Source organism: Chionomys nivalis, chromosome 6, assembly GCF_950005125.1.
Source record: "Chionomys nivalis chromosome 6, mChiNiv1.1, whole genome shotgun sequence".
Lineage (NCBI taxonomy): Eukaryota > Metazoa > Chordata > Mammalia > Rodentia > Cricetidae > Chionomys > Chionomys nivalis.
Window position 1 is genome coordinate 52,927,780 of NC_080091.1, and position 24,766 is coordinate 52,952,545.

At 36.4% G+C, this 24,766-nt stretch overlaps 1 protein-coding gene across 5 annotated transcripts in view; it reads right to left on the minus strand.

Annotated features, from left to right (window-relative positions):
• The window catches only part of Kcnip4 (potassium voltage-gated channel interacting protein 4), a 444,990-nt gene that overhangs the window by 14,551 nt on the left and 405,673 nt on the right, over nt 1-24,766 (minus strand). For all 5 annotated transcript variants that reach the window (XM_057772069.1, XM_057772072.1, XM_057772068.1 and 2 more), the window contains exons 3-4: nt 15,716-15,785; nt 4,418-4,488 (exon numbers count right to left, since the gene is read on the minus strand). In XM_057772069.1, the coding sequence (XP_057628052.1) occupies nt 4,418-4,488; nt 15,716-15,785 (141 nt within the window). The remainder of the gene's footprint in view (nt 1-4,417; nt 4,489-15,715; nt 15,786-24,766) is intronic.

The window sequence follows — 24,766 nt, forward strand, 5'->3', positions numbered from 1 at the left end:
TATCTATATCTCATCTATCATCTAAAATCTCTTATCTATCATCTTGATTTATCTATCTTATTATCTACCTATCATTTATCTATTTCTTATATATTCTCTATCATCTAGCTACCTATCTACATATTATCACCATTTATTACCTTAATCAAAGGATACTAAAAGCTTCATCTGTGACTGCAAAAATAAGAGATAATTTATAACTTATACACCGTGAAATAACGTGAAGGGGACTCTGGTTCGTCAAGGATCCAGGTCCCTTCTATTATGCTGAAAGGTCTTCTGAGACACTTGCCCTTGCAATTTCCACAGAGGAAATTCAATGGAAAACCATTCCCACCACTCTCGGTCCACAAATCCTCAGTTAACCCTTCCTCAGTGCAGAAGAGGCTGGGAAAAGCCTAAACACGTGTTCAGTGAGTACACTGATAGATGGCCAATAGCGGCTCCGGTTCTTACCATATTTGGTTGAACAGATGTAACACATTTGATTATAGTTTACTGTAGACTTTGTTGGAGACATTAATACTATGCATGTGCTGTAATGTATATGAATTATCTCTCTGTTATCTATTCATTTATGTTGTTACAATTCTAAAGTATGAAGTCTCTTTAAAGACAAAATTCAGCCAGCTGTGGGGATTTCAGGTGTGAGACGTATATGAAATTGGAGAATTATATGTGTGCCAACCACGGCTTGAGGCCAGGCAGCCTAAATTTGAATCTTGAGAGTTATACATTCTGTGTAACTAGGGCAGAATATTTAACTTTGTGACTCCCTTTTCTCATTTGCTAAGAGGAGATAACCATACTACCTAGAAGGGTTACGGAAATTAATATTATGTAATTAACTCAATATAATGCCTAAAATAATAACAGCTATATAAGCATGTTTTTTATCATTGAGTAGCTATTATTGCTAACAATTAAGCACTTGATACAGTGAATGCCAATTCTGAGATAAAAATCTGTCATAATTTCACATGGTTTAGCTAGTCATCTAGTCTTTTCATGAATATGTTTACTCTAGATTCAGTGTGATCTGTTGTCTAGTACTCCATTGTGTAAATGTACCACATTTTTCTTATCCATTCTTTGGTCAAGGGACATTTAGGTTGTTTCCAGATTCTGGCTATGACAAACAATGCTGATATGAACATAGTTGAGTATATATTCTTGTGGGTACGATTGAGCATCCACTCATAGGTTGTTTTAAAACATAAAGCAAAGAAAATTAGCCTACAATTCACAATTCCAGAGAACCTAGACAACAACGAGGACCCTATGAGATACATACATGGATCTAAACTACATGGGAAGTATAAAAAAACAAGATCTGAGTAAATTGGGAGCATGGGGACCACGGGAGAGGGTTGAAGGAGAGGTGAGAGGAAGGGCAGAGAAAAGTGTATAACTCAAACAATTATGAATTCTGTTAATCAGATTGAAACACTGTTTTAATTAATATTCTAATTCGATATTAAAAATCCAATTTTAGATAGTATCTATTCAGAATACAAGATTATAAGAACAGCCTCTCATAAACTCCACCATTGACACCAATGTCCCAGGTTTGTCACTTTGCTAAAGCGCTGCAGGGCGATTGTAACTACACTAGATGATGCATAGATGGTTCACTAGGTATCATGCATTCCTCAAATATAAAGGCATTTTAGGTACAATGAATTATTTAGATGGTGAGAATATTCAAAACTAAGAACCATTTCTAATGCCCTTCATAACAGCCCTTAAATATCTGCACATGATGACAGAAGATGGTATTGCTAAATACTTGTTCCATTACATTAAAATTTCCCTTGGGAGAGCAATTGTTTCCTACAATAAAACAATCACCAAATTTAACATTAAAGAACCATAGAGGTCTCTTAGAAGGCAAAATCTTCCCAAATGATAGAGATTATTTTTTATGCTTTATAACAGTGTCAGGACGTAGTGACACACTTGTCTTTTAAAATTATAAATAAATATATCTGTATTATTAGTCTATGTTGCCAACATGGTATTTTTAGACAAGATACAGTGAAAATTGTATTATTTTAAAATATCTGTGTTGGTCTACTGCATATATTCTTTTGCCTCCTTTCTAGATAATATGTCCCATCCAGTGGAGTCTATTGATGGCAATAAAACCTTTGTCCCCTCCTATGAAAAGTCACTTTTAATACTCATACTGAGCTCAGGCAGGTACAGTCACTCTTGGCCATTATCACTTTAGTCCAGAACCCTGACTCCTCTCTGGTCATTTCCAAGTCATCATTTTTCATTCCTGTTTAAAGCTGGAGACTGATATTGCACACACACTTGCTCTGATTTCTCTTGCCGTCTAATCCTCATGCTGGGGACAGAAAACTGATGACTTCCAATTGGTTTCTGATTGAATTGTATGTGTCATGGCAACACACATGGACACACACATACATACACCACAAAATAAAAGGAAAAATGAATATAAAGAGACATTTTTGAAAAAGAGGCTTATTTATAATCATGTGTTACATGAAAAAAAACATTATTATATCCTTCCATTGATTTTTAACATGCGTCTCTAAAATCTTGAGTAACTTACAGACTATTTGGTACACCATACTGAAAAGGAACTAGAATTCAATTTAATTTTCTACGATACCGCTGGGTAAACTTCATTTAGTATCAGAAATGAACAACGTGATTGGATGTTTTATTCCCTCATATATGTGCATTATTGGCACTTAAAATAAATCTGAAAATAACTTAATCCAGTATTAAGATACAGGGAAAAAGAAGACTTCTAATTTTCTTTAACCACTGAATAAACTAATAAAAAAAACCCCAAAGTCTGGAAAACACAGAGAGAAGAGCAAAGCAGGGCAAGAGCATTTTATTTACATCCTACATGGACTTATCAATTTGGGACTATATTAAATTTTGAGTTTATGGTGGTGTAAAAAAAAAGCACATTCAGCAGAATCTTTACTAAGAATTTTGAATTGTTTTTCTTGTTTTCTGAGAAGGCAATGCTGAGTAACACATCTAAGGTGGGAACCTCCTCAGTCACTAGGTTAGTTTACAAATACCTACAGGGATCATTAACACTGATCGTAACTGATTATTTGGAATTTATGATGTGACTAGGGAAGCTGTTCTCATTGTTGGGAGAGTTTGTACATGTTGGTGAAATCCTGTACAGCACAAATACTAAATATCAGTTATATGTAAATATTTTGAAATATAAATTCTCTTACTAGCTATCAATTATTCTCAACAACTATAAGTTAATTATTTAAAATAATTATGCTATGTCCCTCTTTGAATTTTCTTATTGAGTATTTTTATGTGAAATATTCATCAAGTAACAATTATGTTGTAAAGTTGGGTTCTATCTTAGTTATGTATTTAAATGTGCATTTTATAATCTTTTCTAAGATGATTCGTGTGGAAAGACTTTTTTTTCAAAAATGCCTCTTTTCTATTACTTCAATAATAAGTGAAAAAAGGTTGGTTTATAACTAGGAGTAATTTCATTATAGTGAAGAAAATGGAAGAGATAAAGCATTTTAGGTAAAACAATAAAATCCTAGCTTGCTCATTCAAAAAAATAGATACTTCATCTTACCGGAGACTAAATACAATCATTCAGAATTTAAGCAAGCCTGTTTTCTCCCAAGTTTCTTACCAAATGTAAAAGTCACAGATAGCTGTCCCAAGTGATATTCCATTTATAGCATCCACATTTAAATGTATTCTTACCTGTGACCTGCTCAGTCTCAGATGAATCCCATAAAAGACATTTTCTCTAATCATAGTTAATGTCTGTTTCTCTATCTGTCTCTCTGTCTCTGAATCTATGGACATCTATTATATTTCTTCTTTCTCTCCCACCCCCTCTCTGTATGAGAGAGAACACAATTTTATTAAGGTTATTATATTCCAAATTTCATGAAGAACACTATATGCTTTTGCTGTAGGTCACTTGAAATTTTTATTTTTATTGCAAGCTTCTAGGACTGGTGAAGGCAGAATTATTTTTGTATTACATATCTTGCATCACTCTACATTTACTAGGCTCCTGCAGCAAAGATTGAGTATATTACTTCTATATTTCCAAGTACTGGCCCATAGTAAGTATCAGCAAATGTCAGATCAATCATTAGCCTTCTGGGATTGTCCTCATGATGCTGTTGAGGAAAGTCATGCATGAACAGATAGCACATCTTTGAAAGTAGACTAAATGTAGGTTGTAATTTGTTCAACTTTGGAAAGATAAAAACAATTGCATTACAACATAATATAGAGGAAGGAGGTGTTCTTGGACATTTCAAAAATGAGCGAATATCAACCCCCTAACTTTTCTACTACAAAAAAACAAAATCCCTTTCAAAATGTCTTACATCAAATGGTAGAACAGAAGTCTAAAGCTTACCTCAAAACTCACAGCGCCATTGTGGTCCGTATCGAATGCATTGAACAGAAAATGTGCATATGTTGTGGAGTCTAAAACATTGAAAAAGAGACATTATTAAATTATTGTTTCGATAGCTCTTCTCTTTAACTTGTTTATTTGATCTCTGCTGCCCATCCTCTTTCTTTAGTGAATTGCAACTTGAGATTCATAGGAATGAGCTACATTCTGAGACCATTGGTGACAAATATTTTCTGTGAGACTCTGGTTAGGATTAATCTTAAAATGTGATAGTGTGTGTTGATACCAACCCTGAAATGAGTGCTGGTTCCATAGGTGGATGCCAAAATTATGGAGACATGTCTGGACATTGTTTGCTGCTTGGCAAAATTTTATCTCCATTAATAAAGAAGAAGCCAAATAATAGGACACAGATGAAGTGATATCTTTAATACCTCTGTCATGATTAGAATTGCCATTGTTTTTATAGCTCAAATAAGTATTTTTAGACTTAAAGAGGTTGAGAAACTACCCCCAATGTCACATAGTTACTAAGAGATAAATATAAGACATAATGTTTTTGAGGTGATATCATAACCCATAAATTTTTCTTGTGGGTTTGGGACAGTGGTGACTTACGAAACCTCTGGTGGATAAAATTTAGAGAATTTGTGGAGCTTGAGATTCCTATTTAGAGGTCATTGCATGCAATAGGGCGCCACTTTTCTGTTTGTGTCCTGGGTGGAATTCATGCGCTAAGTAATAAGGACAAACATGGATAACTCAGAAAGCCCATTTATCTGGATGCTGTCTAAAGTCACGGAAGGTCTCTAAAATCTAACTCTTCCCCTGTGTTCCTTTCTCACGTACCCTACTTCCCTCTCTTTTGCTTTTCTTTTGTTTCAATAATCTCTGAGCTTTCTTCAGTTTTCATTTAAAAAGTATTTGTCTTTGTTTTCTTTTCTTAATGCCCAGCTTTAGTCTTTACATGCTTTTGTGCTCAATTCCTGATAAAATTTACATGAGTGTGTTAAATGCCTCATCTCACGGGTTTTAGCCTTTAGCCTTTACCTCACAAAAATGTAACCTCTTAGCCTTTTACTTCTAGCCCTTTATCTTCTGCTTAAAAGTTCATTAATTTATATTTTGTAACTTTTGCTTTTTATATTTACCGGGATTTACTATAACTTCTTTTCCTTTCTGACATTATGAATTCATTTTAAAAGGCTGCCAAGGCTCTAAATCAGAGTAGCAGGGATGGGGAATTACTTTTCCAAATCAGAACAAGCAAAACTGCTCATCTTCTTTCAAAGTTTCTACGTTCTGTGAGAGGAAATCCAAATTTCTCTCTACACTTTACAGATTGTGAAATATATAACCAATACTTTCCTCAATATTTCATCAAAGTCATTGGTCATTAGCATGAAGCTATGCATGTCAAAGCTGACTGCACATTTGGTTTCCCAGAAATGATAGTAACAGCTCCACTCATCTCTCATTGCTAAATATAATCTAAATACAATATAATGCATCACAGATTTAAACCATGTGAGTGGTTCGCTCTCTCTCTCTCTCCCCTCTCCTCTCTTCTCCTCTACTCTCATTCCCCCCACGCCTGTGTGTGTGTGTGTGTGTGTGTGTGTGTGTGTATGTGTGTGTGTGTGTGTTTAATGCCCAGATGTTTAGGTGTATTTGAACATGCATGCATAAATGGACACAAAGTGTCAGCGTTGATTATCTTCATAACTATAACTTTCTGCTTTAGTTTTTGAGACAGAGTCTCTCATATTTCTCACTGATCTTGGAACTCACCATTTCAGGTAGGCTAGTCGGCCATGAGCCTTTGGGAAGCATCTGTCTACAACCTGGCAGCACTAGGGTCACAGATGCACTTCACCACACCTGGCGTTTATGTGAGTGTAGGGAATCAAGCTCAGTTCTGCATACTTGGGCGATTAACTAAGACATCTTCTCAGTCCCATTAACTTTATTTTCAATCAGTTAACCAGGCACCCAAGTTGAGTTCATACAGTATGTACAACTGGCAATATTTAGAGTGATGCCCGTGTGGTATTGATAAGTTCTAGGAAAAAGGTAATTGGGATGTGGGACGAGGGATTTGGTTGCAATTGACTTGGTGCAATTGTTGGGAAATTTTATTAGAGAGTAATGAAGACTTGGCAGCCTATTCAGGTTTGGAAAGTTGTTTTGTACTCAATAATAATTTTGTATACTTCTTAAGCTCCTTACAGCATCAAGGTGGTATGGGGTTTTAGGTAGTATGTTAAATTTATTTCCAGGGGAGAAAAAAAATGAGCTTTACATGGTTTATAATGAGCTTAATTAAGTGAGTCTCTTGTCACCCTGTTTAGACAATCAAGGTAAATATCTTTTCCTTAGCTAGCAAAACTCACCATGAATAATGGCTCAGAACAAACAATGCTTGTGATTTTTAATTACAAAATAAGATAATAGGTGTATAATAATTATTCTTCTTAAATGTTGTCTCATTAATTTCAAAGTTTTTTTGTGTGGTAATGGCACTCTCCCAGTTTATTCTGATATAGTTTGGAGGACTTCTTGTTTCTCAGTACACCTTGGCAAGTGTCTTGAAATTTACCAATCTTCTACCCTAAGTTTATAATGCAGAGTGATTTGGCAAGATCAATGTTGTAGTCTTGAGCCAGTCAACGTTTCTGTGACTCATTCTCCTCTTCTTTGAGTAACAGCAATACTAGTATGTACTTTGTAGAGTTATCATGAAGTTTAAATGAGGTATTGCATATACAAAGATTTTATAATACAAAGGGTCACAAAAACCTATTAGAAGATCAGTGAATATTAGTTATCATTGTTCTTCTAATGCTTGAGTTAGAACTCAAATTAGAACTAATTTTTGAACAAATCTCTTGAGCCATAATAATATCCCACGTTTTAGAAGTGAAATCAGTTTGGGGTTCTTTCTTCCCACCTAAACTCTGGATTCAAGCACAAAGTGTGGAAGTAGTCTAATGTATTTGAAGACACAGTCCATGACATTGCCATTTTGATAAGGTAGATGTATATGTGTAAATAGTCCTCAGTGGTAGAAAATGTATTTATCCTGTGATAGGCCTTGGATTCAAGCATCCTATCCCCTCAAAAATATCAGCAACAATAACAGACCAGTTCTCCATTCTCCTTAATACCTGCACTGAAAATTGTTATATAATAGTCTGGAATGAGAAATATGTTTACTATGTAGTAATTTGTACATTCTTTATCATTTAATTTAATCTTTACATTCAGAGAAGCCACATCTGTGCCTCAGTGCTTTTCATATGATAACCGCACAATGGATATTTGTAGACATGTTCTTCTGACTTGAGATTACTTACTCATCTCTTCAATTAGCTGCTAAGTGGGGATCTAGCATAGTCAAAGTATGTGCCATGTTCTGATAACACAAGCAAAAATAGTCTAGAAACCTTCATTTCCCCAAATATTTGTAATAGTTAATGTGATAAGAATTACATACTCAATGCTTCTGCTCATAAAGAAATACCTGAACACACAGGCAACAGCACTAGCAAGCCTTTCCCTATTTTATTGTTGTATGTTAGATATGCTTTATCCCCCTGATAGATGCTCTCTCCAATATGGCTGTGTTGACATCAAGCTATGTTAGTATGACCAAACAAGCTATGTTTAGTAAACTCTCACTAAGCTTTAGAAAATGTCAGAAAGCTGATACAATACACGTTGGGCAGGGGCTTGTGTATCGAAGACAAAATATCTATGCAAAGCACAGTGAGATATGATGACTTATAGACACCCCTTTGTTATTTTTCATAATGTCAGAAACTTGTTGCCCTCAGACTATCAACCTGAATAAAACGTAACTCTGTGGGAGATGTAGACGACTACAATATGAATCTGCCTGCCATCTGAGATTATGTTCTTCCTAGGAACATTTTTCCTTTCCAGGCATTACTGTGAAATGAAATTTTCATGCAAAACATTAATTTTTAAATGGTAAGTCATCATTCTTAGAAATATCTCATTCTTTTCGATGATGTACCTTTAGATTTATGCATCCAATTAACATGAATAATCAAAGAATTTTGAAGAGCCATAAATTTATTATTCTGCTTCAAATCCCTTTGGATTTGTTAGAAGAATTATTTGCCACATAGATTTCTCTGTTTGGTAGATATTCTCTAATACAGAAATATTTTTGAATAGTTTGCATTTTTAATGTGGAGTGCTACCTAATCTGTACCGTATAATGATTTTGATTAAAAAATAATACCCATCTATTGTTTGAACCCTGTAAACTACATGCCCACTCCACCCCAAAACTCATCCAACCCCTGCAACCTCAGAGGAACTCTGAACTACAGGCTTCAACTGCACAGTGGACCAAGAGCTGCAGCTGCAGACAGAGGACCTCAACTACACACAATGGACCAAGACAGTGGGCCAAGAGAGACTTGAGTGGCTCTCTAAGACACAGAGAGCCACTGCAAGGATTTGACCAAGAGGCAAATTGTTGGCACCAACTGGAGGAAGAGATGGGTAGGTGCCAATGCAAACATTCATTCAAAAACCCGGAAAGCAGCAAAATAACACTGAATCCAGTGGCCACACCACAGAAAGACTTGTAACATGAGGGCCTGCTTGTTGGTGTTTCTGTCCTGCCCAGTTCCCAGAGCCAGTAAGCCCCAAAGAAAATCACACAGAGAAGTCTACATAATTTATAAACTGTTTGGCCCATTAGCTCAGGCTTCTTATTAACTCTTTTATTTATTTATTTTTATTCTTTTTAATTAAAATTTCCACCTGCTCCCATTTCCCATTTCTGTCCCCCTCCTCCCAAATATTGTCTTCTCCCCCACTTTCCTCCCCCTATCCCACTCCTTTTCTCCTCCCCCCACTCCATTCCCCCTCCCTCTCCATACTGAAGAGCAGTTCAAATTCCCTGCCCTGCAGGAAGACCAAGGTCCTCCCACTTCTGTCTAGGTCCAGGAAGGTGAGCGCCCAAACTGGCTAAGCTCCCACAAAGCCAGTTCATGTGTTAGGATCGAAACCTGGTGCCATTGTCTTTGGCTTCTCATCAACCTTCATTGTCCACCATGTTCAGAGAGCCCAGTTTCAACCCATGCTTATTCAGTCCCAGTCCAGCTGGCCATGGTGGGCTATCAATAGATCAGTTCCACTGTCACAGTGGGTTGGTGCACCCCTCATGGTCCTGACTTCCTTGCTCATGTTCTCCCTCCTTCTGCTCCTCATTTGGACCTTAAGAGCTCAGACTGTTGCTCCAAATTGAATCTCTTATAACATATATTAACCCATTATTTTTATCTATGTTAGCCACATGGCTTGGTACCTTTTTTGGTGGGGCAGGTCACATCTTCCTTCTTCAGTGCCTGGACAGGACTGTGGAGAAATAGGTTTCCTCCTTCCCAGAATTCTCCTGTTCTTATTGACTCACCTCTACTTCCTGTCTGGTTTTCCCGCCTATACTTCTTATCTGGCTACTGACCAATCAGCATTTATTTAAAACATAATTGACAGAATACAGAATTGTCCCATACCAAAGACTTGATCATACTAACCCAGAAGAATCAGAAGAAAACAATCTTAATAGAACTTTATGAGGATGATAGAAACCCTTAAAAAAGAAATGAAAAATTTCCTTAAAGAAATTGAAGAAAAGACAAACAAAAATTTGGAAGAAATCAATGAATCTCTTAAAGAAACTCAAGAAAACAAAGAAAAAACAAGCAAACAGGTGACTTGAAAACTGAAATAGAGGCAATAAAGAAAAAAACAAACCAAGGGAATTCAGGGAATGAAAAATCTGGGTAAATGAACAGGAACTACTGATGCAAGTATAACCAACAGAATACAAGGGATGGAAAGAGGAAATCTCAAATGTTGAAGATACTATAGAGGAAATAGATTCCTCAGTCAAAGAAAACATTAAATCCAACGAATTCTTAACACAAATCTGGTGATGTGGGAGTCCCCTCTGTATGTTGTGAATACCATTGGTGAATAAAGAAACTGCCTTGGCCTGTTGATAGGGCAGAACTTAGGTAGGCATGGAAAACTAAACTGAATGTTGGGAGAAAGGAGGCAGAGTCAGAGAGAAGCCATGGAGCCGCCACTGGACACAGACACACTGAAACCTTGATGGTAGGCCACAAGCCTCGTGGTAAAATATAAAATAATGGAGATGGGTTAATTCTAGATGTAAGAACTAGCTAGCAATATGCTCAAGTAATTAGCCAAGCAATGATTTAATTAATACAGTTTCTGTGTGGTTATTTTGGGAGTCTGGGCATCCGGGAAACAAACAAGGGTCTTCTTACCACAACCTGAAACTTCATGTAAAGACCAAACCTAAGAATAATATGAACAGAAAAAGGAGAACTATAGCTCAAAGGCACAGGAAATATATTGAACAAAATCATAGAAAAAAAAACTTCCCCAACTAAAGAAGGATATCCCTATGACAGTACAAAAATCTTACAAAACACCAAATAGATTGGACCAAAAAAAAAAATTCCCCATGCCGTATAATAAATTAAACATGAAACATACATAATAAAGAAAGAATATTAAGAGCTTAAAAGATAAAGGTCAAGTATTGTATTAGGCCACTTGTTTGTTTCCAGCTGCTCAGCCCCAAAATAATGCCATAGAAACCATATCATTTGCAATACTGTTTGGTCAACAGCTTAAGTGTATTTCAGGCTAACTCATATCTTAAATTAACCTTTCTCCATTAATCTGTGTATCACCAAGAGACTGTGGCTTACCAGGTAAAGTTCCGGCATCTATCTCCTGCAGGGCTACATGACTTCTCACTAACTCTGCCTTTTTCTCCCACCATTCAGTTTAATTTCCCTTTCCTAGCTCTGCTCTACCCTATAATGGGCCCCAAACAGCTTCTTTATTAACCAATGACATTTACAGCATACAGAGGGGAATTCCACATTAGTCAAATAACATATAAAGAAAAACACACAAGAATTACACTTGATTTCTCAATGGAAACCATAAAAGCCAGAGGGTCCTGGGCAGATCTGCTGCAGACACTAAGAGACCAGGAATAGAAACCCAGACTACTATACCCAGCAAAGCTTTCAATTACCATTGATGGAGGAAACAAGATATTCTATGACAAAACCAAATTTAAACAATACCTATTCACAGACTCATCCATACAGAAAGTACTAAAAGGAAAACTTCAACCAAAAAAAATTAAAACACAGTCAACAGATAACCACACCAGCAAACCCCCCCAAAAGAAAACACACAAACACTACCCCTGAAAAATAACAGGAATTAACAATCATTGGTTATTAATATCTGTTAATATCAATGGACTTAATTCACCTATAAAAATACACAGACTAACAGAATAGATACCAAAGCAGGACCCATCCTTCTGCTGTAAACAAAAAATACACCTCAACCTCAAAGATAGACATTACCTTAGAGTAAAGGGGTGGGAAAAAAAAAAGAATTTATGTCTGACCTCCTTGTTTTTGCTAACATTGTTATGCTGTAGCTATCTTGGTAAACTGAATCACATAAAAAAAAACTGTTATATTCTATAATTGTATAATATGTAAGGACAAGGAAAATGAAGTTTCTGGTCTCTTTGTGAACTGTGTTTATGAGGTAAAAAGTCTTATTTTGAGAGTAATAGAGCTTCAATTCAAAAGTTAATTTTTATTAAACTGTTAAAGACAATTAAGCTTTAAAAATTGTGCTTATGGTCAGGCTAAGTATTTATGTACTTAATTACAAAAAGCAGCTTTATTTAGTCTCTGTAAATGTTTCCAAGGTATAATCAAAAGCAAGTAACTAAAACAAACAAGCCAGGGTTGTTTGCTCAGATATACTTAATAGGTACTTGTCCTCAAACTTATCAGTGATCTGTTCAATATGGCATTTAAATTGTTTAAATTTACTATGATAGACAGATTCCAGATCCTAGAAGTGACTCCAAAAATCTCAGTAAAGTGGGACAATTAACTCTCCAGTGTCTTGCTTGTTAACAGCTTAAATTGGGTCTTGGCAGCAGACAAGGCATTGGGTCAGTTTTACTCAGTTTTTAGTGTTTACCACATAGTCTTAACTCTGTTCTAAGATATATAAAAGTCTAAGGATGTAAAAGCTTAAGTAAGTTCTGAAGGTCTCAGAAAATGATTTAAGATATATAAATACAAGTTGTAAAGTTATAAAAATGATTAAGGTATATAAATAGTTGGGGATATTTTAGATTTCTATGAAATTGTTACACTGAGATTCCAAAGGTTTAGAATTTTTTTTACTGAGTTCTACATTTTTCTCTGCTCCCCTCCCTCCCTGCCTCTCAAAGGTTTAGAATTTTAGCATTCATCAATGGAGTTCTGATAAGCGGATGGAGCGCTGACTACTTACTATTTGGTCACAAGCTCAAGATTTTAAATTTACTTTGGTTATCTTCCAAGTATAAACTTAAAGGTGCTTTTAATTGGGCTAAAATCTCTGTTCAGTCTATATATTTGACTTTCTAGAGAGAAGAGTTCAATGTTACATTTTTAAGGTGAAATGCCCAGATAATGTTTTTATTTTTGCTTGTTTGCTTGCTTGTTTGTTTTCTGAAGACACAGAGAAAGAAGTGTGTGCAATTAGGTGGTTGGGGAGGTAGAGAGGATCTGGGAGTAGTTGTGGGAATAAAATCATGATCAAAATATATTGTGTGAAAGGTATTTTTTTTCCCAATAAAGAAAGCAAAACATGGTGAGAATTAGAGATGTGGACTGTAGCAAAATGATTCCTGGTGACAGGGACTAGTGCAAGATCCCAGAAGTCACAATTTCTGCTGTTCTGGTTGTCTATCAAGGAGGTCACATGGCTAAAACAGAATGAGTCATAGAGATTGTGGAAGGGTAAGACAGAGAGAGGGAGGGAAGGGAGAGAGGAGGGAGGGACAATCAGAGGCTGGAACAACAACGCATGCTGTGATACATAACTTGTATTTTGGAAGCTTTCAGAACTGTGACATGTATTTTAACAGGATTACTGACTTATTTTGAAAATTGACCATGGTCAGGGGAAGAAGCAGTCCAGCCAGAGGGGTCAGCTCAGAGACTTGTTGAACTTTCTTTGGCAGATGCTATTGTTTTCTTTTGCTGGGTTAGAAAGACTACAGCCAGGTAAAGGGCAAAGTCTACTGAGGCCACAAGCACAGAAAGAGGCAGTAGATGCCTCCTGTGTTGAACAAATTTCAGAGCTAAAATGCTCAGTGAAATTTTCCTAGGATGTAATTTATGTCCCTACTGGGGTCTATTCTATGACTATTTCCTGTAGAATGGAATGTTACGTGTTATAAGCCCTTTGTATTAAGCTACTGAAGTTCTCTCTTTGCATGATACTTTTTCTGTATGTAAGGTTTCGGTCTCTGTTATGTTAAAAAGAAAAAAACCAACAAGTTCATTCTCCGTATTTGCCTGCTTTCTCTATACCTCTTACCACTCTCTGACTTAGTTGTACTCAAGTACTTTCTCTGCTGGTTGCCATAGTCTGCATACTTCCTATTTACCCCCTTAGCCTCTGCAGTTGGGGTACTGTCTATGCCTGATTCCCTTTATAAAAGTTGCTCAGATCAAACTCAACCATGACTTCCATATCCTTCTTCATCTGCTGTGTCCTGAGGATGTATTCAGATCCTTACCTTCTTGGAAGATACTGACTTTTATGTCTCCATTTTCTTACCTTCTGAATTGTTAATTTTCCTTGTACTTATTTCTATGTCCATCCTGTGTCCTTGATGACTTTATTTCCTCCCATGCCCCGTTGCTTGACTCATGAGGCTTTCTACTTTGTATGAACACACTGTTCCAAGTAATATCAACATGGGTTAACTCACTACTTTGTTGCCAATAACCTTCACATCTCCGTCATTTTCTCTGACTTTGATCTTCATATTTTTCCTTATTTCTTGATACTAAATGCTCACAGGCTACTTAAATGTTATTTGTCCCAAGTTGACAAGTTTTCCTGTAACAAATTACCTGATAATCTTGACAGACTGCTAGATAGTATCACCAATGCTTTCTCTTTCTTTTTTTTCCTACCATACAACACAGCCAATTATTAAAATCCTTTCAGTTTCTCACAAATTGTCAGATTTGTTTATATGCTATCTTTTTGTCTACACTATTTACCTAGACTCTGGGATCTCTGCTGCCCTCTAAAGCCGAAAGACATCATCCTGAACAGGAAAACTCCTGAGAGGACAAGGAGGCCATTGGTGACTCCAGAAGTGAATTTGTTCCCTGCACATTAATTTCCATATTAAGAGGAAAAAAATCACAGGGAAGGGTGCTGAGTGGTGAAGGATAAGGCATTCCTAGGAGCTAGGCACATATTAGACACTTTTAAATTGCTCATGATTCAGCAGAACATCTAATTACGACTGTAGCTGGTTCATATAGTACTATTTTTAACTCCTCATCTCACAAGCCATACTTCATGCTGACTTTGCTTTATATTGTCCTTTTGCTAAAGAGACTATAGGATTCTATATTTGAAGATTGGCCACATCCTTTCGCTCTGGTTTCTCCTCACATGTAGCTGGGCATTACACCAGTCTCAATGACAAGTTAGAGAAGACACGGTAGCATATGCCTCTCTCCACTAATCTCTAACACGCAGGCAGCACCACTATCCTATGCTGAGCTTTATTACAACTAAAATCATAGCTAGATTTTTATTAATTTTCTCAGGTGGAACATTACAGTAAGAAGTTACTGGAAAGAAAAGGAGATAACAGAAAGTACACTAGCTAGAGCTACACACAAAAAAAATTTAGGTTATAACCCAGATCTGCCACTGAGTTGATGTGTGACCCTAATCGAATCATTTAACTTCGCTAAGCCCCAGATTTCATATCTGTAAATTGAAGGTAATTGCATTTGCCCTAATTTTGAGAGCTGAGAAAAATCAAATGAGTACCACAATGCGCTTGGTAGAGCCTAAAGCCATTTTGAGGACTCCTTATAAAGGTCAGAAAGCAATGTGTACGGGAGAATCAACGTGCTGGACACAGAGGGTAACTCTGATTAAATTGAAAGAAAGTCTTCTAGAGATTCAATGATTTGAATACAGCTTATTTTAATAATGCACTTAAAATTCTATGAGCTTCTATGCTGTGCATTAATTCTTTTACATGAAGATTAAAAATGTAGAGCCGCACTATGAAAGATTAAACCAAACTCAATATTGCATGCATAACTCTAGCTGCGAAAATGTTAACAAGTCCACATTTGTACTTACCTCCCTGTGGAAAGAACTGCGAGTAAATCTCCTTGAAGGTTTCTTCATTAACAACACCACTGGGGCATTCCTAGGGAAAGTGGCAAGAAGTGATGTTAGTAAAGTCTTCATAAAAGGGATTTTATCATTTTGAATAGAGTTGACTGCTATGCAAAGATGCATGAAGAAAGTTAATCATCATTACTACACACACACACACACACAGGGGTGGGGAGGGCATAAAGTATTTTTCTCATGTATTCAAGAAATAAAATCTTGAAACTGAAGGTTTAAATATCTTTTCATATGGAGCACTGCTCTTATTTGCAGTCTATTGCTGTGATCCATGACGACTTTGGGAAGAATGGGTTAATTTTCTCTTACACTCTATCATTGAAGGGCGTTAGGGCAGGAACTCAAGAGAGGAACCTGGAGGCAGAAAACGAAACAGAAAAAATGGAGGAGTTTTGCTTACTGACTTGATCTCCGTGGCTTGCTCAGCCTTCCTTAGAGCACACAAGGTAACCAGCTGAGAGGTCAGCTCCATTCTTGGCTTTTTCTCCCTCCCCCTTTCCTTTTTGTTTTGTTATTTTACATTACAACCACAGTTTTCCTTCCACCCCTCCTGCTGCTTCCCCTAGCCTCCCCTCCAGTCTACTCCCTAGCAGGTGGTGCTTGAGGAAGCAGAGGAAGAGCTGACATAAATATGATATAAATACACTACATATATATGAAGTTTAAAAATACAATTAAAAAGTAGTTATTACTGAAAATAACTAACAATCCTTTTAAGGCTTAAAATAGTCACCACTTTGCTAATAACCTTGTTTCACAACTGTGAGCTTTGTTTATTCCGATAAGCCAGTTAGTTCTTCATTTGTAATGAGCTTCCTTGGAGGGATTTTCAGTTTTCTCATTTGTTCATGAGAGAAATATCGCTTTTGGTATACAAACAATTTAGACGGATAGCTTTGATGTGAGTTTGTATTTACAGGATCTGTCAACATATTAAATCAATCATTGACAGGTAGCTAGCTTATCTTCATTGCGGTAGAGAAATAGACCAGAAAGTACTTGGCTATTCAGTCAGTCAGAGAGGAAGATGTAAATGAGATTGGGACTTTCCTCGTTATTACAATTATTTTTAAATTAAAGGAGTTCTATGGAAACAGTAATGATTTCAAGACCTAAGAATATTGGAACAAAGGAAGGAGAAACAAACATTAAAAAAGAAAAACAGGCAAACCAAAGCATGGCTAATTCCATGTGCTGCTTTTTCTATGACCTGGAGCCCAAATAAGGCCGAGCCTTATTCTGGATGTTTCAGTGAATGTGCTTATGAACGCAATTTACACTTAAATTTTTGAGCTTTTCTGAAGGAATAAATCCTTTGTCATGCTGGTGAGAGTCACTCAATCTCCTTGAGTCTTGGAAATAACAAACTCTGGCAGTCGTAAGCAGTAGGGGTCCCTGGCAGGCTGCTGTTGACTTCAGCTGCAACATGGGCACATCTTTGCCTCATAAAGGATGCCTTTTTATGTTGCAAACATTCCTTGATTACATAGCCTGCTGGCTTCCCAGCTCAGAATTTGTACTGGCACGACTTCTATGATATTTTAGCATTCATTCATTCATTCATTCATTCATTCAGTCAGTCAGTCAATCTTCCTTCTTTTCCTCCTCCTCCTCCATTTCCTTCTCCTTTTCTGTTTCTCCACCCCACTCTCCTCCCTCTTTCTTCCGTTCTCTCTCTCCCTTACTACCTTCCTCTTTTACCTTTTGTATATGTGAACATATGTCTTTATACACAAATGTAAAATTCATTTGTTTTTCTTATGGGAAACCATGGCTAATATATAAAAGAGTTCAAACCAACACGTGCAACTTAGAAAAAAAGAAATAAAGTAGCATATGAATACTCGATCACTCAAAAGTTTTGATTAAATAGCTCTTGTTGGCAGTAGTGGACGGCTTATACACACAAATGAACACGTTGTGGTTGGACTTCTCGCACATATAAATTGTGATTCATTAGCTACTCAGCCATGAGCCATCTGTTTGTGGCCACGAAGGGAAAGAAAACATTTGGCTATCTGCCATCAGGTGAGAAGTTTTTGCACAGTCAGAATTGGAAAACATCCTTCCAGCAAAAGTAATGCTGGCAAAAGACAAGGGTCAAATACAAAGGGCTCTCTATATTCTGTAAATTTTCAGTTACCTTTCATCTTGAGGCATACTTGATGAATGTATTTTATAATAAGAAAGGATTGGTAGAAATTGATTGTCTCATAAATGCTTGTTTTGCTCATATGTTTTTGTCTGGTGAAATATTTTTTCAGCAAATGAAATGCTTCATTGATTTTGAGGGCAGTAGGCCTCACCAGGTAAATTTTTTATATCCATTTCATATTCATTACATTAATTTTCATTTATAGAAATTACGCATTTATACAAAATCTAGGCTCTGGAACTATAGTAATAAGCAAAACAATGTCCTTTTCCTATCGGAGCCCAAGATTGTTATTCCTTTTTTAATTTTGCAAAAATCAATGAGGCCTATTAGGGCTGCCAATACAAGTATGTGACCATCTACTGAAGTGTGTTAGACCTCTTAGCGATTATACCTTAAAGAAAAATAACACTCCCTTTCTTGGGAGCTATCAATTTACGACAGCTCTTCAGCTAGGGAAGTGGGATTTCATGCCCTCCTTCCCTATCCACGCTGGCATTTTGCCTTGCAGAGCTTCCATAGATCTTGGGTATAATACTACAACAGCTGTGAGTCCATATATACATTAGCACTTCATGTCTGAGAAACACCATGTCCTTGTCATCCTCTACTGCCTCCACTCTTATAGTCTTTCCATCCCTTCTTCCACAATGATCAGAGAGCAGCATAGCTGTTGCATTTAGTGGTTGTGTGTGTGTATGTGTGAGATACTTTGCAATTGCTTATTCTCTGTATCTTTATAAGTTGTGGGTCTCTGATTATTGCTGTCTATTGCAAAAAAAGACACATAATTTGAGATGCAATAATCTGCATGTTTGACAAAAAGTTAATAGGAATTGGTTTAAGAGTAATAGTAGTAGATTTTCCCCTAGTCACCATGAACTATCTATCACAGGAGCTATCTCCTTACAAAGCTAGGCACAGATGACATTTTGTGGAGCACGTCATAAATTCAATCAGAAAGAGTGTGGCCACTCCCATAACATTTGTACTATTATTGCATCAGTGAGCACATCTTGTCAAGCAGATTATTATTGTAGCAGATATGGTTCACAGCTGGATAAGATTAATAATCGCTTTTCTCTTCCAATAGCATATATAGCAATCTCTAGTACAATGAAAACTGGCCAAGTAGAGTTTAAATTTCCAGGTCAACATAGCTTGGTTTATTTATGTTCTATAACTCAAGCATATGATGTCTTCTGCAATATTGTCTCATGTTAAGTTATGGAAGGTAACTAAAAACATTGTAATGTAGCCTGTAATATTGGGGGGGTGTCTGTGGGACCTCCCTGACCAACAGCCTCAATAGAGGTAAACTATTCCTGACATTTGACTTACTATTTGTTAGTCTATGGCAGCTATTAATGGTTATGCGCCCCTCTATATGGTAACTACATTTAAGATCTTTTTACATATGCATTACCATATTGTAGGAAACTTCTCCAGTAGTAGCAGTATTTCCTATGACCTTTGCAAAAGGTCTTTCTTATTAGTTATTACTTCCTTTATCATTTTCTCTAACTTCCAACTCAATTTAACCATGGAGTTCATTTTCTATCTCCCTTTGCTTCTTTAGATTAATGTGTTATGTCTTCTGTCTTCTGATACCATCCCATGGCACCTTATTGATTGCTTGACCTCTAAATGAGATGCACATATCAGAAGATTAAGATATAATATCCACAATTGAAAGAAAACATGCAGCTTGGGCTGAAGAGATGGCTCAGAGGTTAAGAGCACTGACTGCTCTTCCTGAGGTCCCGAGTTCAATTCCCAATAACCACATGGTGGCTCACAACCATCTATAATGAGATCTGATACCGTCCTGCAAACTTACAGTCAGAAAGAACACTGTATACATAATAAATAAATAAATCTTTTTTTAAAAAAAAAACAAAAACATGCAGCTTTTGTCTTTCTGATCTGGGTTACCTCAATCAAAATGAGTGCTTCCAAATGCATCCATTCACACCATTTATATAAGTTTTCATGCATGCTTAGTACATGCCTCACCAATTGAGCTACACTCCAGCCCTCAACAAGTTTTACTGAGTGACTTTATTTTGTAAGATTTTTAAATTTACCTTATGTGTATAGGCATTTTGCCTGCATGTATGTATACATACCATTTCCATGCCTGTTGCCTGTGGAGGTCAGACGATGTCACTGATACCCTGAGAATGGAGTTACAGATGGTTGTGAGCAACCATGTGGGAGCTGGAAACCTAACCCGGTTCTTCTACAAGAACAACAAGTGCTCTTATCTCCTGAGGCAATTCTCCAGCCCCACTAAATACTTCTCAAATATCTCATAGATCTCCTATTATTCTGAGAATCTAGATACATAAAAGAGTTCTAAATAACTATGTTTTAATTCTTGTGTAATATAAAATTCATTAGAACCAAACCTACATTTCTCTCACTCCTTCAATTGTTATGCACTCTTGCTTTGGATTCCCCCTTTTTTGTTCCATTTTAGGTCTATAATCAGGGCCATAGCGTCTGAAGAATTAACTGTGGAAATACGCTCTTTTGGAAAAGCATGCAATGTTTAATTGACAACCAGGTTCTCCCATCATGCCTGTAATTGGGAAAGCCACACACAAATGGAGATAATTTTACTCAAAATTGGAGACATTGATTACACACACACACACACACGGAGAGAGAGAGACAGAGACAGAGAGACAGAGAGAGACACACACACAGAGAATTGTTTGTTTTTTTAAAATAGAAATTGTTGCCTTTAGTTCAGTAAAGACTTTTATCTTCTTCTTCACTGTGTAATTGTTACTCTCATGAGCAGATGGACACTAAAAACATTTATGGCAAAGGTTTGGCATTTGGCTTAAGACTGCTGTAAGTGCTTCTGCATCAAAGATTAAGGAGGTAGAGGTTTCCAAGTGTCTGTTGTTGCATCAATATGTAATGACAAGTGTGTTTCCACCATTTTTGTTCAAACCCCTCACCATGATATAGTTAGACTCCAATAAACATGAAATGTTATTTTATTGTACATGACTGCTGTTAATTTGTCAGTTCTTGATGAGATCTCTGCCCTTTGTGACAATGTAGCTGTGCTACTAATGGCTCATTTGATTATCTTAGCTGTATCATGACAATGTAATAAATATTGTAAACTTATTTTTCTCTTTCTTTCTTTCTTTTCTTTATTTCTTTCTTTCTTTCTTTCTTTCTTTCTTTCTTTCTTTCTTTCTTTCTTTCTTTCTTTCTTTCTTTCCTCCTTTTTGAGACAGTGTTTCTCTGTGTAGTTCTGACTATCCTGAAACTCACCCTGTAGGCCAGTTTGGCCTTAAATTTAGAGATTGCTTTCTGCCTCTGCCTCCTGAGTGCTGAGATTAAAGGTGTGCACCACCACTTCCCAGCCTAAATGTTTATTGTTTGTTTTGCTTTAGTAAATATTGACCTTTCATAATGACAATGTGATGATAATGATGAACACAGGATGACTTCCTGTGTTCGAGGCATTGTCTTGAATGTTTGACATTGGTTATCTCATTTAGATGGCTAGATATTAATATTACCTATAGTTTACAGATGACCAAAACTGCTATAAGGGAAAATTACCAACAAAGCCTTAATTAGGAAATGGCACACCAGAGTCCCTGCATGATAGATTCAGGAAAATTCAGTGTTCAAAGCAACTTTCAAGAAAATTCAATTTCGCTGGGCGGTGGTGGCGCACGCCTTTAATCCCAGCACTTGGGAGGCAGAGGCAGGTGGATCTCTTGTGAGTTCGAGACCAGCCTGGTCTACAAGAGCTAGTTCAAGGACAGGTTCCAAAACCACAGAGAAACCCTGTCTCGGAAAAAAAAAAAAAAAAGAACCTGAGATTGTTGGTATTTTCTGCCATGGCAAATTTAGAGCAAGATAGTACAATGTTAGTAGTCTTGGTCTTCAAAGTCAGGTAGAAAACATAAGTGTTGTGGGAGTCATGGAAGAGTGTAGAAGGGGAGAAGGAAAGAAGGAAGGGCAGCAGAGAAAAATGTATAGTACAATAAAAACAATTAAAAATAATAATAATACGAAGTGTTCATTAACAATAAAAAGAAAACTCAAGTGTAAGTCCTTCAGCCATTTACAAGCTGTGAAAGTTGAGACAATTTGTTTTATTTTTCTGTGTTATTGTATTTCTCTGTAAAATTGAAATGATATTGGCCTCAGAGAGCTGGTATTAGACTTAATAAATAAAATGTATACAATGATATCTCAGCCTCTACTTTGCACAATTGGAATATTTCATATGTTAACCAGACTTTGATAGGCGGAGCTCCCTCATAGAATGGGTGACTGTAACATCAATGCATTGTCCAAAGGTTAAACTGTATCTATCAAAATGCTTGAACCCAAAATAGGATAGGCCTACTAAAATGCAATATTTTTATTAAGCAGATTTATGAATTAGGTCTTCTCTTCTTGTATTGAAAATTAAGTTTGTTCTATCTAATATCATCAGCATCGACTCTCAAATACAGAAGGATGCTGTAATTGTGAATAATAGAAGAGGAAACTAAAGGTCATGATTGTAGAAGTAAATGTCGATAGAAATTCAGGAGCCTTTCATTTACTAACTTAAATCAGAAGTATTCTCAATGAGGCTTGCATAAGCGAAAGTGTGTTAAAAATGGTGCCATCAAGGAAAGTGTAGGAATGGCACTTTGGAGGCAGCCACATCTATTCGTAGGAAATTTCTAAGAAAATTAGTTTGTGAGATGTGTTATTAGTTTTTATATTTTCACCTCATAAGGAAATCTTTCAACGTTTCATACAAACTTGTCCTAGCTCTAAGGAAATGCACTAGGAATAGGAATGTTGTAATGGAATACAAATGAGACATAAAACAATACAGCAAATTATATTATCTATCCTGAAATTACTTCCCCACTCTTCTAGTTATCTCCTCTTGAAGAATTGTCTTCTATCAGGTGTCATTCCCTCAGCTTTAAGATTATAATTAAGCATTTATATATAGGTTAGGGAGAATTGTCAGTGGATAAAGGTATTGGCCATCAAGCAAGATAACCCTAGTTTGATATGTAGGACCCATATGATGCAAGGGAAGAATTGGCTCCTGGAATTTGACCTATAGAAGCACACTGTCACAGGTGTACAACCCACCCTCATCATATACACCACATACAAACATACAAAGAAATCTAATGATCGTTTTAAATAATAACAAAATTCTGAATAAAACATTTAGAACTAATCTTTAGTAATCAAGGTCAAAATATTGTGGTTGAAATAGGAGGGAGTGTTGTCCATACATATGTGGGAAGTACCTGAACTAAGTAGGTTGAAAAATGAGTACACAAAGTTAGAAGGAAGTGTGGGGGAATCTTAGCACATGTAGAAGGGGCATGAGTATGGATAAGATTAAAATACATTGTATTTATCTATAAAATTTTCAGAATAAATAAATACATTATATTAAAAAGTCATTGTGAAATGAATATTATTTGAACTATCTTTGTAATAGTTGAAATTGCATATTTAAAACATTTATATATTTTATTAACTCTTATACTCACCTGCGGTACAACTGAAGACCAATATATGATAGCCATTGTGGGATGCTTAAACTGAAAACCTTGGCTTTCTACTACCAGAGTTGTTTGTTGCTGATTTTTTAAAAAACTATTCTTTTTTAGTCTAGCTGATAAAGAGAATAGATTGACACAGCTCTGCATAGGAGCAAAGGCAGATTGTAGGCAGAATTATGCAAATATAGCAAATCAAGGGGACTCAGGTTTTCAGGTAAGAGCCACAGAGAGAGGGCATTACACCACAGTTGGACGAAAGAAGCCTTTCACTTAGCAAGAGAGGGCAAAAGGTATGCTTGTGTTCTTGGGGGGAGTTATCTTCTTAAGTAGCATATTTTTTGAGAGCCCATTACAATGATGTGTGTGCAAATGTACACGCAGAGAACCATGAGCAGCCTGCACACAGAGAATAGCACGCTGCCCTGACTTAGGAGATGCACCAGGAAGGAACAACTGAATCAAACAACCTACCACAGTCTATGGCTTTTCATCAAGACCTGACCAGCAGCATGGCTTTTCACAGTAACGCATGGTCACAAGTATACCAGAGGAAGGAAGCTATGCTAACAAAATAGTTTACTTCTTTTACTGAAGCCAGGAAGTGTATTATTTGTGCTTCAACTTTACACAGGCTTGAAGAGTATGAGAACTCAGGGAGGGCCACCACTCAGCACTCTAAGGGACAGTTGTGATGGCAAAATTTATTCAGTTTGCAAAGTCTAGGAACAGGATTCCGTATCTTGAGGTGTGTCTCATATTTATTTGTTTTTTTTACTATGCAAATCCGATTAATTGATTAACCATTTTCAGATTGGCATGGTATCAACCTAGTGATATTGAAACAAATCAACTTCTAAAAATGTTCTCAAGAGGAACAGTTACAGTGTTTTAGTCAGAAAGGATAAAATATTCTGAGGTGGATGTTCGCCCATATAACTAGAGCAAGGTGTATTTGGGTAGTTTTGCAACACTCTGTTCCCTTGCAATTGAACTTTCCTTTTCTGGAATATTAGCGAGTCCTGAATCCTTGATAATTTCATTAGGCCCATCATTGATGACCTTCCAATATGAGCTTATACACATTCCTCGCTAGCTAAACCAATGTTATTGAATGATTTTTCCATTACTTGTAGTAAAAAAACATCCTAACCTAAGATTTGATATTCTTACTTTTTTTTTTTTTACTTTTTTTTTTTTTTTTTTTTTTTGATTTTCAAGACAGGGTTTCTCCATAGCTTTTTTTGGTTCCTGTCCTGGAACTAGCTCTTCTAGACC